This window comes from Lactuca saligna, chromosome 8 (assembly GCF_052625555.1).
Source record: "Lactuca saligna cultivar CGN05327 chromosome 8, ASM5262555v1, whole genome shotgun sequence".
NCBI lineage: Eukaryota > Viridiplantae > Streptophyta > Magnoliopsida > Asterales > Asteraceae > Lactuca > Lactuca saligna.
In genome coordinates this window covers 234872222-234886628 of record NC_136424.1, presented here as the reverse complement: position 1 = coordinate 234886628, position 14407 = coordinate 234872222, and the positions used below count along the sequence as shown (strand labels likewise).

Below are 14407 nucleotides of genomic sequence, written 5' to 3'. Positions count from 1 at the left end.
TATTTGTTCAAGTGCGGTTAGGGAACTGATTATGGAGATCTATGGTACGGAAATATAAGACTTGGGTCAATGGTGGACGATACAAGGTGCAGAGTGAGATAACTCAACCACAGTAAGTAGCCGTTGGCTAGGGACCTTATTGTGGTTAGGAACTCTTCAATTCATAGTGGTTTAGATTCGAGGCGGTTGGCTCATTGAGGTCCAGTTTCGACTGTCGAGAATTTCTCGTCCAATGTATGGGTTATTATATGCACTCCAGGAACGGCAACAGTTTTTTGGCAATCAACTTCAGAGTTGGTATGAGTATTCTCACATGGGTTTTAAGCAGTAGGAGATGGGATTTTGGATTTTCATCAACGTGTTCTTGGTCATTGATGATTCCTCCATATTTCAAGTTGTGAGTTGGAGTATTTCCAGGTTGCGAGTTTTGCAAGTGGAAGATCAGTGGTCGAGGCAAGACATAGTGAGATTATGAGAGGGTGTATTGCGGTAACCGAGTATGATTCCATGAGTGGAAGATCCCTGTATGAGACAAGACATCGTGAGGTTCTATTATGGTGTACCAGGTTATCTGAGTATGACACCCCAATCTTTTGGGATTGTTTTGAGACTTGAGTTGTGAGATGACAAGTGGAATGCTGAGAGACTATTGTTCCAGTGGGAACCCTTTAGCTATTTCTCATAGAATGGGACTATCCAAATGTGAATTATAGCAGGAGAAAGTGTCTTGTTATGGAAATTGTTGTCAGAAGTAGAGATGTTTAATCTGGGTAGGTGTATGTACCTATCTATGGTTGGACCATAAAGCATGAGCTAGTGGACTCAGTGGGGTGACGACTTGAGGATGAGAATGTGCGGTGATAAGAGAGTGAACATATCTGAGTGGGAGTAATCACTTAGGACTGTCAAGGAAGACCATGGAGAGAGCCCATGGAGAGTAAGTGAAACTGGCGTATGATTACGGGGAGTTGTAACATACATGAGTCAGAAAGAGAGAGAGAGAGAGAGAGAGAGAGAGAGAGAGAGAGAGAGAGTATTGTATGATTACGGGGAGCCGTAACATATATGAGTCAGAGAGAGAGAGAGAGAGCATCGTATGATTACGGGTTTCCGTAACATACATGAGTCAGAGAGAGAGTATCGTATGATTACAGGGAGCCATAACATTCATGAGTCAAAGAGAGAGTTGTAAGACTGTGAGGAGCCGTAGCATTCGCGAGGAAATAAGAGAGTATCATAGGACTACAGGGAGTTGTAACACTTGTTAGTTAGTGAGAGACTGTTGTATAACTATGGAAGTCGCAGCCTCACTAGTCATGGGTGACACAGAGGGCTCTAAGGCTTGGGTAGCCTTACTAGAGGAGTCTGTGAGGGCCTGGTGGCCAAACCAAGGGCGAGACTGGGGTCTCGGTAGTGGTTGAAACCCCTTGTGTTTTAAGTTAGAGATGGGCTGTCGCGAATCGGACAAACAGAGGTGTAATGCATGCGGATAATCGTGGAACATGGATTATGAGTTGAGCAGTAGATTGGGACGATTGGTTCCAATTCTGTGTCGGACCACACTTTGATGGGTGAGTTTGGCTCTATCTATGTGGAGGACGAGCATGTTGGGATTTTGGGTGGATCTCATTCGGAGAGGTATGTGTTTTCGTTTGGTGTTTTAGACTTGAGTGAGCCAGTTCGTTGGTTTGAGAAGGACCACGAGATACACGGAACTAGCAAGTAGTAGACAACAGGGGTCGGAGGTGAGGCGACTTCCAAAGGGGATTGTAGAGTTCACTTGAGGTAAGGCGAACTTCATGACTTCGCGAGTCACATGATAGGTCAAGAAAGATATTGCAAAAAGGAATTATAAAGTTGACTTTTGGATGGGCAATGAGTAGCCTTGGAGGTCCAACTGTTGGGTTGGGAGTTGACATGGTGTTCAGTATCAGAAGGAACATTTGAAGGGAACTGGGGCTTATGATTATGGGTGTTAGAGGATCGTTCCGAGCTGACATGATCGTTTTCTTGTGTCTGAGGACAGATTTTTGAGGATCATTCCTTCAAAAGAGTTTTGGTAGCTATTTAGGCGATGGGTCCTTGGTGGGAGATGACCCTTCCTTTCCTTTTGAGTTACGACAGGGATCGATTAGAGAATCAGAATTGATAGAGTGTTCTTAGAGTCTGTTAATCGATGAGTAACTAACATGATGATATCTTGCGAGGACGGTCTGGCAGGGAGACGGACAACTAGAGTTTTCAAGTTTTGGAAAGATAGAATTAGTATCACAGCGGCAGATGAGTCTGTCCTTTTTCGGGATTGAGAGTTTTTGTTTGGGTTCAGGTGTCTTTGGAGGAGATTCTTGGATAATATGATATCCTTTCGGTGATACTTCTCGAGTTATTGGGTTCGATCTATGTGTTGATAAGGATCGATTTCGAGGGCGAAATCTAATTCAAGTGGGGGAGAATTGTAACATCCTATTTTAGATCGTCCATGATTTAGGGTTCGTGGCTTGCAACCCGGGCACGTGGAAGCCTCGAGGCTGCGACGAGTTGCTAGAAGCGTAGGGCTTCTCGTCACCTTTCTGTAGCTATGAGGTTCATTGGAAATGAACATATAACGAGGAAGCTATGACAGTTTCAAGTTTTGGCAGGATAAGTTAATTATTTGAGAAAGGTGGCAGCTAAGTACACTAGGCGTACGTGTGTATATGCTTAGCGTACTCATTTGCGTGAATTTGAAGCGAAGTCACCTAGTACGTTGGTCGTACCAGAGGGTATGTTGGGCGTACTAGGTACAGAGTGAAAAACCTAAATGAGGGGGTGTCCCTATATAAAGAATAAGATGGCCTCATTCCTGGCCACCATTCTCAGACAATCAACCCTCTCAAACCCTAAATACTCGTCCATTGAGCTTATGTATCCATTTGTGAGCTATTAAGTGATCTTGTGTCTCTTTGGAGTGAAGAAAGAGCCTTGGAGAAGAAGGAGTGGGATTTCAGGCTTTGGATTTGATTTTATTTGAGTTTGGAGCTTCATTTTGAGGTATAAAGCTCAAAGCTTTCTCACTCTTTTGATTTGTGCATCATTTTAGTTCATTTTAGGGTTTTGGTCCCAAAGTTGGATGCTTTATGACATATTGAGTTCCAAAGATTATTATTAGCTTCTTTGAGTGTTTTTAGTGGTGTATAGTCATAAAAATCCAGACTTAGACGTTTGAATCAACCCATGCATGATATATGAGCATTTTGAGATAAGAGAATGAGATGAGAGTTTTGGGTGTTTGTGACTTTATCATCCACGCAAAGGCTTAAAGTCACAGACTTTATAGAGTAAGAGCCTCTTGGGAGTCCAGATCTGTGATATGAGCTAAGTCTTAACGGGTTAAGACCACAAGAGTGGGAAAAGCCATGTTGGACGTACGCCGAGTGTAATCCTAGTACGCCCCGTGTACTAGGTTGGTGTCCCCCGATCAAGGTTCGTGCATGCTTGTGTACATTGAGCGTACCAAGGGAGGTACGCCACGCGTAACCTCGCTGTGGGCTTTTTGGGCTAAATCTTATATTGGGCCTTAAGGGTTGGGCCTAGATTTTTGGGCTTGTGTACTAGAGATTCTAATCAAATAAATATCATATATATGTGTATCTTGGGCCCTTGTGTTGGGCTTGCCATTTAGACTTGAGAGTTGGGCCTCGGGAGAGCCCATTTATTATTAGGCCTTAGTGGGTCCAATAGGTTTTAGTTTATTGATGGGTTGGTTGGTGGGCTACCTTTAGACCTAATGAGTGAGAGTTTGGACTTAGTTCCTAATTGGGTTATTTGTGGGTTTAGCTCAGAGATCAAGGTCGATGCATAACAACAGCATTTATAGGAGTTGTTCATCATCTGAGGTGGGTCTTCTCACTATACTTTACCTAGAGTGGTAACCTTTGTGTGACCGAAGGGTCTTATGTGTGTATATTGAGTATTGTGATATCCTGTATTATGTCTTTGTGATTTATGTTGTGTATTATTTTGAGCTTACTGAGTTAGGACCAGAGGGTCCACCCGAGTTATGGGACCGAAGGGTCCCACTGAGACACATTGATCGGAGGGTCTTATCTGAGTATAGCCATGAGAGGCTAATGAGATATGTGTGGTATTTTGGGGAACTCACTAAGCTTCGTACTTACCGTATTATGTGTGATATTGGTTTCAGGCTTTTCTCAGGATCGCGGAAAGGCGGTAGCTTGATTGTACACACAAGAGAAATAGTTATGTTTTGAGGATCCTGGATTATTAATCAAACAATTATGGATGTTAATGAATTTTAATTGGGATTTTTATGAAATGTGTTATGAGAATTATGTGATTTTAAAATGCAAAAAAAAAAAAATAATACTGTTTGAAAATTTACGATGTTACAAAGTTAGTGGGTCAAATCCAACCCATATAACCCTTTTAATAAATAAGAAACGCATTTTTAAAAATGAGGTTTTTTCAACATAAAATCATAAAGTGATTAAAGTAATTAACATAAAAAAAAGGTTTTCAACATAAGTTCATAAATTCATTAACATTTAAATAAAATTGAAAAATGAAATTGTTCATACAAAGTGGATGCGTTCATGATCTAAAAATGACATGTGTTTTTTATTAAGCCACCGCAAATACAGACTAACCACATACGAATACGGAAATAATACAATGATACGAAATACTACGAATACGAAAGAAAATCAGATTTCACTAATATGTAATATCTATTTTTTATAAATGTAATATATATATATATATATATATATATATATATATATATATATATATATATATACACACACAATATTATAAAGCATACATAATCAATGTCTTAATTACAAATTTTTAAGCTTATGGTACAATACAAGAAAGCATATTTAAGAGAATTGTCTTAAAGACAACCTATAAAGCATGATGTACAACCCCTCACTTTTGGTAAATTGGGCGCTCGATCTAATTTTGAAAATTCAAACCCTTTTTACCTTTTTCTCTGTCAAAAACCTGTTACTTTCCCCACCACATAGATTGGTGATCCATGTGAAAGGATTTAAACCAATCAAATTTAAGCACTTGAAATATACAACTTTTAAAACTACAAAAATACCTCATATTAACCACAAACAAACACAAAAACTATTCAACCAACAACATATATGCGACCCTTTTATAAAATACTCTCTAATAGACACTCTCATCCAAGATATTCACCCAAACACTCCCATTCTGAATTTACAAACACATGTGTAGAAACACGCTTAGACACCCATTCTCTCTCAACCTCAACCATCAACCTCTCATTAGAAACCTGAATCTAGCAGTCTCTGCCGCCACCACCTTAAGCCACCACCTTCGTTATTACCTTAAGCCATAACATCCGTTTGTGTTATGTACCCACTACGTTCTCTACATTTCATCACCATCATCAAAACCGGCAACTACTACTCTGCTAAATCATCACTCCCACTATGAACATCTTTTTTTTTATCTTCAACCACCCACATCTGCCGTCGTCTCTAGCCTGACCTTCACCGGCATTGTTTGCGTCACTTTTGCACACCATTAAACCTCCGTTGACACCCCTCTTCCACCTCACTTTCACCACGTGTGAACCACCGATAGCCTCCACTTAAAATGCCACTTGCAACCTTCGATCTTCATTGCCCCGTCTCCATCGATTCAGCCTTCAGCCTCAACAACCATCCACCTCATCATCATCATAGCAGACTAGATCATACACGACTCATATGGTTTGAAATCACCACTTCCGAACCAAAACATTGTCACCGTCATTTTTACCTCCAAATCAAAACCCACCAACCACAACAATTCTAGCCTTTACCTTCGAAACCCACACTTCATGAAAGCCATTAAAACCAACAACCACTCACCTCTTCGTATGTTCCAGCTTCTCCGAACACATCTTAGCCAACCTTCACTTTGCCAAGAGTCATCTCAACCCAAGATCCTCCTGCTGCCATCCAAAAACAAAAAGGAAGAAGAAAGGAAAAAACCAAATCGGTTCATTTGTTGTTGATGTTGTAGATCGAAACAAATAGGAGAAGAAAGAATGAATTGTTTATGTTGTTTTGGTGTTGTCGATTAAACCAAATCAAAAGAAAATGAAACAAATAAATCTGTATTTTGTGCCCCTATGATTTTCCATTAAAGCAAAAGGAAAATAAAAAATGTTATAATGTATTTGTTTACAGCAAAAGAAAAGGAAAAATAATATTTTGATTCTTATTAAAAATTGTCAGCCATGATGAGCCCAATTGCATATCCAAGTAAGTTTGTGAAAATAAATAGATTTTTATTTGTTATTTACAATTATCGTTGAAGAAATATCTTTTTTATTAAATTATATTCTATTGTATTTCCAACATTATGATTTATGATGTTGATGTGTTTAGAATATTTTTTAATACTTAATTTATGTGCTTGTATTTGTCCAAGTAATATCAATGAAAACGAATTTATTTTTATGGATAAGTAGGGTTATCTTTATGGGTAAATAATTAGATAAAATAGGTGGAAAAACGTCTATTGTGAAAGTTAAAAAATTATGTTCTACAGATAAAAAAAAAAAAAAAAAAAAAAAAAAAAAATTAATTACTTGAATAACTTTAAATTGCTTTTCCCATAGATTTATTATGATTCTGGACGGTAATGGTTATTCATAGATATAGAATTCATTATTATATTAAAAGAAACTCGTTATGACCTAGATGTCACAGAAATTCTAATTATCATCGAGGAAGATTTTAAATAGCATTTTCACTCGGTTAATAATTAAATTTCTTTATTTTCATTGAGTTTTGTCTTTGCTTTCATTTTCTGCAAATGCACTAAACTTTTGTTTTTATCTTTATAAATGAATAATAAAAGTTTAAAGAATAATATATTAAAAATATTGGGTTAGTAATAAAGATTTAAACAAAAAGTATAACCGGAAACTTAATATGAGAAGTTACGTCTTTAATAATATAACATTTAACAATTTTGAAGTTTTCTACTAAAATATGCATATATCTTGAATGGATATTCATTTTAATAGCTAATAACTTTGAAAATTTTGTTAAGAAATGATAGGTGATTTATATTTTTGTTTACATTTAAAGTTCTATTAAAACCATTTTTTAAATACATAGTTGTCTACTTTTAAAACTTATCTCATTTGTTGTAGAATAAAGCTTGAAGTACAACTGAAAAATAAAAAGAATGGATAAGATGATAGTATGGCTAATTCTTTTTTAGATTTATAGGAAATTAATTAAAGAATAAATGTATGAACTGTTAGGAACTAAAAGTCAATGGAATAGAGAATCAAAAATAATAATAATAATAATAATAGTCCGTTTATCCTTTTTAAAAATAGTAAGAAATAACTATGAGATGTTAGGAACTAAAAAACACTGGAAAAGAGAATTTAAAACTTTTGTGGTTAGTAAAAAATAATATATATATTTTTTTGTTAACTGACTTTATAAAGAAAATTAATCATCAAATAGATATTATCCACCGTCTAATAAAATAAATTATCCATCGACTGTTAAAAATAAATAAATAATCAGTTACCGTATTTTATTCCATTCTTATGTTTTTATCCCTAAGTAGGTTGCGAAAACAACACTAAATGCTGAAACAAACTATTTGGCACCGCAGATGCGCGTCGCATCACATAAGTGTTCGTTAAATGAACTAATCGTTGTCCGATGTCAGATAGAGAGTAATAGACTGAAGTCACTATTTGTTGTTTGTCTAAAGATAGCTGATCGCCAAAACAAACAAATCGCCGAAATGACATTTACTTTCGCTCGGAAACTAAATGCCAGAATGAAACAAATTGTCGTCGCCGCATCGCGCGTGTACACTACTAGTATATATATATATATATATATATATATATATATATATATATATATATATATATATATATATATATATATATATATATATATATATATATATATATATATATATATATATATATATATACGGGTTAAGGGTTGACCCGCGAACCCAAACAGGTAACTCAACCTAACCCATGAAATAAGCGGGTTGAAGGGCTGGCAGGTTGATGGGTTGGTGGATCAAAAATCTCAACCCAAACCCGTCTATTTTTGGATTGGATTAATATCGGTTTATGGATTAGATCGAGTGTTGTCACCCCTAACTCTTATTCATTAAAATCAATTGAGTTTAAAAAAAGGTAAAAAGAAAACCAAAACCTAACATTAAGTAGGAGCTGATTTTGACATAAAATAAGATTGAGAAGCCATATCATTAAATTGCTCAACTTTCAATCACATTGACATGCTTTTCTTTGTCTTACGTCTTTGTCCTACTTGCTGCATGCTTAACTATTTTTACTATATAATCCAAAGTTTCGGGGATTAGGCCGTTATCAAATATCAATCCAGATACTGGCTGGTAGTGGTATATACAGTGTGATGTTGATAATTTTATTATTATTATTATTATTATTATTATTATTATATTTTGTATAATGTATATTAACCGTACTACTTTTTAATACCTAAAGAAAAACATATTAATTTAATTGTTGCATAAACATATGACTACTTTTTAAAATACATTTAAATTGTAAAGCCTCATTAACATAAAAATGAAAAATTTTGAGTAATAAAAAAATTAAATATCAAATGTAAAAAGATTTCAAGAAATTATTGAGATAAAGCAGTTTATATAAACTGAATCTTAATTTTTATATCAGATATTTAATTCATATTAAACCAAATTTCATGTTTTAGTTTAACATATACATAATATAACAATAAAATTAGTCCAAGAAGCCCTTATAAATGAATGACTTTGAATGAGTCTTGACGCCAAACCATTCATGTATATATATGTATATTTACACTTGCTCTCTAATTAAACAACACATTTGACGCATAAACCTCATCTAACTACCCTCTTCTATTAACATACTCTATGCCACTTCGGAACAAGATCTAATTAGACCCAAATTGTAAAGAAACTTTTCAGATCTATTCCGAAACAGATTACCCAATGAAAACCCTCCTCCTCTTTCCTGTCCACTAACTTTCGGCTTTCTAAATGTTTCCTCTTCCTTCACATTAAGCATTGTCTCCGTTTCAATTAGCATTGCATTGCGAACTGCGTCAATTGTTTCACTTTTCACTTGAGACCCCGATGAATCCATCACGTAGAATGTGTTTACCGCTTTAGCACCTCTTGTTGTCACCTCCGCACGAGTCACCGATAGCCCGTTCTCTCTGAAAATACGAGTCACGTCTGATAATAGTCCCAATCTGTCTTCACCGCATAGTTCTAGTCTTAGGCCCTGTATATCATATGATAATTAGATCCAAAAAAAATATTCCATGTGGGGCCAAAATAAATTTCCCCCAATGAAAGAAATATACAAAAAAAAAAAAAAAAAAAAAAAAAAAAAAAAAAAAAAACATGAGATAAATCATTTATGTTGTTATTTATAGATAAATTTAATATACGTGTATCATTTATTTATGTTTTTTTGTTGATTAACTTAATAGTTTTCATGTATTCTGTACTTTTTTGAGTGAAAATTTAAAAAATTAACAAATCATTTTTCCAGCAATTAAGTGGACCCAACAAATGTTCGAAGTGGAGTTGAAAAAGAGTTTGCTTGTGGTGGATGAAAATTACAAAAAGTTTTAAAATAGTAAATACATAGAGTTGGACAATATTCAATCATAGAATTTGCGTTGCATACCTCGGAGACTCGTCTTCTTATAGCTGCCTCTAGACAATGAATCACTCGTTGCCTCTCTGCCTCTGAGCTAATCGGGCATCCATCAGTATGACGGATGTAAAATTCCTACACAAGTTTCCCATATTTCAATTTTTTTATTAAGATTAGTAGATATATTGGAGTTGTTGACTTTGTATCCAAAAGAGTTCATAGATATAGATAGGCAGTGTGGGACTCCAACACGCCCGAATGAGATTAGAGATCATGTTAGATACATATACTTGTTAATGTTCTCTCTAAAGAGTGAAGGGTCAAACACATGATAGCAGCTAATATGGGACACAAACAAACACTTTTAGTTCCACATGACATTTACCTGAAAAGCCTCGTTTCCTTCTGCAATGATGGTTGCATGAAAGACCACATATTGCATATCTGTCAACGTGCAAACGGTATCAAACAATAGTTTTGGCCGATCAGTACACCTCACATTCACCAGAGTGTACCCTTTCTCAGCACAATTCTCTACAGTCACCAAACCGTTCCGGGTCCCGCTAGTCCCATCCGACAGGTCATAGTCACGGTCCGCATACATCAGCTGGTGGAGCCGCCTTTGTGTATGAGTGGACTCCACTGATACCGCGGTTTGTGCACCTTGCATATCTAGATCACCCTTGAGAATATAAAAGAGAAGTTGTTTGATTTTAGATAATCGATCAGGATCATCAATTGGATGTCCTTTCTCGTCATCGGTGATGTAGACAATAGAAGCCATTCTTGAATTGTGAGTCCAGATTTCAGCAGCAACCACATTGCATTTGAGATCAGCGAGAACCGCGAAAATTTCAGAAAGCAAACCGGGTCGGTCACGCCCGGTTAGTTCGATTGTGGTGCTTTCTGAAGCGTATTTGACCCCGACTGAACCTCTTAAGGACCGGAAACTGCATCCTCTTGGTCCGAGTGACTGCAACACAACAATAAAAAATTATTTTTCCAAAACAATTCGTAACTTGGTCCAAGTGACTAACAATTAAATTAAAAATTAATTAATTTTACAACTCTTGAGTGGCCCACATGTAAATAGTAACACCTGCGGTGGCCCACAAATCAAGTATGTGCTAAAAATAGCTGACATTCAAATCGAAAGTCAAACACTGTGGCGAGACCCAAACTTTTTTAATTAATGCGTTTAGAAAACATGGTTTTTACCGATACCTGCTGGATGCGATCTGCAACATTATCTTCTGAGAGCTTTTTCCCATTGTGATCAGTGACATGAAATACTGGAAAAAAAAAAAAAAAAACAAGCTTATTTTTAGCATGAAATTAATGCGAAAACGACTGGGTTATTGAAGATATATATGTATACCATCCATGAACCATCCTCCATCAGAAGAAATGTAAGCTCTTTTGATCAGAAGATTCATATCAGTCAAAACCTGAACCACTTCTAACAAGCTCCCACGTTTGTTGGCGCTATCGACCTACTCAAAGAATTAAATAATTAATCTGGTATTTTATTTGGGGAATTAATTAAGTAGACATTCTCTTCCTACAAATTGAGGATACCTTGATGAGAGTGGACTTTTTGTCTGTGATATGATCAACAGTAACCCTACAGATAAAAACACAGAGAATTCATCAATAACCGAGTGTATAAAACGGATGTAAATGACTAATCCCAAAAGGACTCTCAGAAATCGTTAAAATCTTGAAAATTGTCACATTTCTTCTAAAAATAGAAGAAGATTGTTCATAGAAGAATAAAATTATTTAACCAGCCGCAAATTCACCCAATTCAGCGACCGATTAACTTAAATTTGTATCGAAGAGGATCCATATATAGAACAGATTAGAAAGTGCAACAAAGAAAGATAAAACACAAAAAAAAAATCGAGGAATTTAAGTTGCTTGGTGTTGAATACAACCAATCGAAAGAAGCGTTTTTACCTGGGTGGATGCATACGATTAACAAGCTTCTCAAATTCATGATCAACGTCTAATGAAGGAGACCAGTAATGCATTTTGTAAAATCGTAAATCGAAAAATGGCAGAATTGACACAAACGAGGAAGGAGGAGGGAAAAAACAGAGAGAAGAAATAAGATTGAGATCCCGAAAGCTTTTTGTTTTATGGGTGTGTGAATGATGTGGATATGTGTGTACCTGCGAATATGTATGAGATTCCAGGAGAGAGAAAGAGGTGGGAGAAAGGTGTCGTGAGTGTATTTTTATTTTTGTGTTGCCTCCTGAAATAGGTGAAGAGTTTTGATTTCACTTCCTCATCTTTTATTTTTGGAAGGGGCACCCACCCACACTGACAAACCACAAAACAAACACTCACTCTATAATAATATTAATAATAAACTAGTACTCAACTATTTATAAATAATTTATATTTTATATATTAGGACCAGTTGCACAAATTTTGGCACTTAAAAGTTAAAGGGATAATGACTTGAAAGGGTAACGAACTTTCGATTTTTATCACATTTAGTCACTAAACTTTTTTTCGTTATCTATTTGCCATTGAACTATTGAAATTGTTCACATTTTACCTGCCGGTCATAAGGGTAAAATGTGAACAGTTTTAATAGTTCAATGGTAATAAATAGCGAAAAAAAGTTTAGTGACTAAATATCAACAACATCGAAAGTTCGTTTCCCTCTAAAAAGTTCAATGACTAAATGTGAACAAACTTCCTTTTGTATTATGTTTTAGCAAATTATTTATTTTTGTTAAACTGTAGCAACATTTATTGATGAAGAAATCTATGAAATAAAAAAAAAAAAAAAAAAAAAAAAAAAAAAAAAAACAAAACAAAACAAAACAAAACCCTGAAAATATATTTAAAAAAAAAAAACCAAAAAACCAAAACCGAAAAAAAAAACCAATGGTTTGACATTTTCCAAAATAAAAAATCAAAATTTCCAATCTGATTTTGGTTTTACAAAAAAATGAACCATTCTCACTGATGTGAATTATGACCATTGGTTTGGCATGAGAAATTTTTGACATCTCATGAATATGTAGTTACAACATCGTCTGAACTCGTAATTCATAGTAAGAGGTTAGAGTATCATCGGATGAATACGTAGTTACAATATCGCCTGAAATCGTAATTCATCACCTACAAGTTATGGGCCTGCTGGTGTTTCCACTGGGTTGTCTAGAATAGTCCGTGGTCGCCATCTATACTCTGGTAGATGACTACATCGCCACATTGCTGGTTAAGGTTATGGTATCTTCTTTCATCCTACACCACATATTCATTATCATCTATTTACCTAATTATCATCACCTTTCTATCATCACCTATCTCTCATCATTTTATTTCATCACATTGATGGTTAAGGTTATGCTTCCTAACTTCGAACCCCAAGGTTTACTCTACTAAAGCTTCATATTCTCGTCTCTCTGGACCTAGAAGGGTCTAGATCTATCACACCAAAAAAGCTCAAGATAGCTCTTCCTCTCACTCTACACACTGAAGCTCGCTAGGGTTCTCACTTATGGGAAAAGTAGTCGTAATTGAAGGTCATAAGTTCCTTTAAATATGGCTCGGGCCCAAAGATTTAGGGTTTCTGCCAACAGCGCAGACTCATCGAATCGCCTCACCGACTCGTCCAGTCCATTCATTAATCCGAGTCATCAGTCGCGACTTTACTCGACGAGTTGAGGTGTCAACTCGTCGAGTCTCTCTTCTTAACTCAAAAGAAAAATACTTAAATTATGATACCTGGAAATCCGAATGTTACATTTTTTTTTCATAGATTTCTTCATCAACAAATGTTGCTACAATTAAACAAAAATAAATAATTTTGCTAAAACATAATACAATAGGAAGTTTGTTCACATTTAGTCATTGAACTTTTTAGAAGGAAACGAACTTTCGATTTTGTTCACATTTAGTCACTAAACTTTTTTTCGTTATCTATTTGCCACTAAACTATTGAAACTGTTCATATTTTACCCTTATGACCGGTAACAGTCGGTCATAAGGGTAAAATGCGAACAGTTTCAATAGTTCAATGGCAAATAGATAACGAAAAAAAGTTTAGTGACTAAATGTGACAAAAGTCGAAAGTTCGTTATCCTTTCAAATCATTATCCCAAAGTTAAAATGTACTCTGTCCTTTCCTATGTATTTTTCTGGGAACAAGTTCTATGAAAATCTTTGTTTTGTTTTTCTCTTAGTTTTCTTTATGCTTTCACACATTTTTTTTTAATTCATAAAAGATTACATATTATCACATTGTTAAAATATTGTTTTTTACTTGTGGGGTTTAATGATGTTAACATTATTAGAGAAAGTTTGAAAAATAATGTTTGTTGTTACATTCTATTTTTTATATACTGTCTCATTTATTTTCTATCATTTCCTCAAGTATTTTCTTTATTTTTTTTAAATATCTTTAAACATTATTTCATCCTTTTACATTTTCTTCCTACCCATCCTACTACCATATCAATCAAATATTGACAAGTGGATTAAAACACTATTAATTTCATTAAATGTGATATATGTCAACATCTACTCTAATAAATGAAGAGTTTTTTTTTTGTCACGTGTTATATTCTCATTGAATTTGGCAAATGTTATTTTGTGTTTATTTTGAATTAAAAAATTTTCAACATGTTATTTTATAGGTTTGTATTTTAATAAATTTCATATAATACTTTATTG

At 35.0% G+C, this 14407-nt stretch overlaps 1 protein-coding gene across 1 annotated transcript; it reads right to left on the bottom strand.

Moving 5' to 3' along the window:
- Positions 1 to 8819: 8819 nt before the first annotated feature.
- On the bottom strand, positions 8820 to 11989 carry LOC145010759 (ACT domain-containing protein ACR4-like). Its single transcript, XM_078969287.1, has 7 exons — positions 11672 to 11989; positions 11291 to 11336; positions 11091 to 11205; positions 10937 to 11004; positions 10098 to 10685; positions 9743 to 9847; positions 8820 to 9331 (listed from the first exon to the last, which is right to left on the bottom strand). The coding sequence occupies exons 1-7, from the start codon at positions 11743 to 11745 to the stop codon at positions 8957 to 8959; spliced, it is 1371 nt and encodes a 456-aa protein (XP_078825413.1). The 5' UTR covers positions 11746 to 11989; the 3' UTR covers positions 8820 to 8956.
- Between the last annotated feature and the right edge of the window lie 2418 nt (positions 11990 to 14407).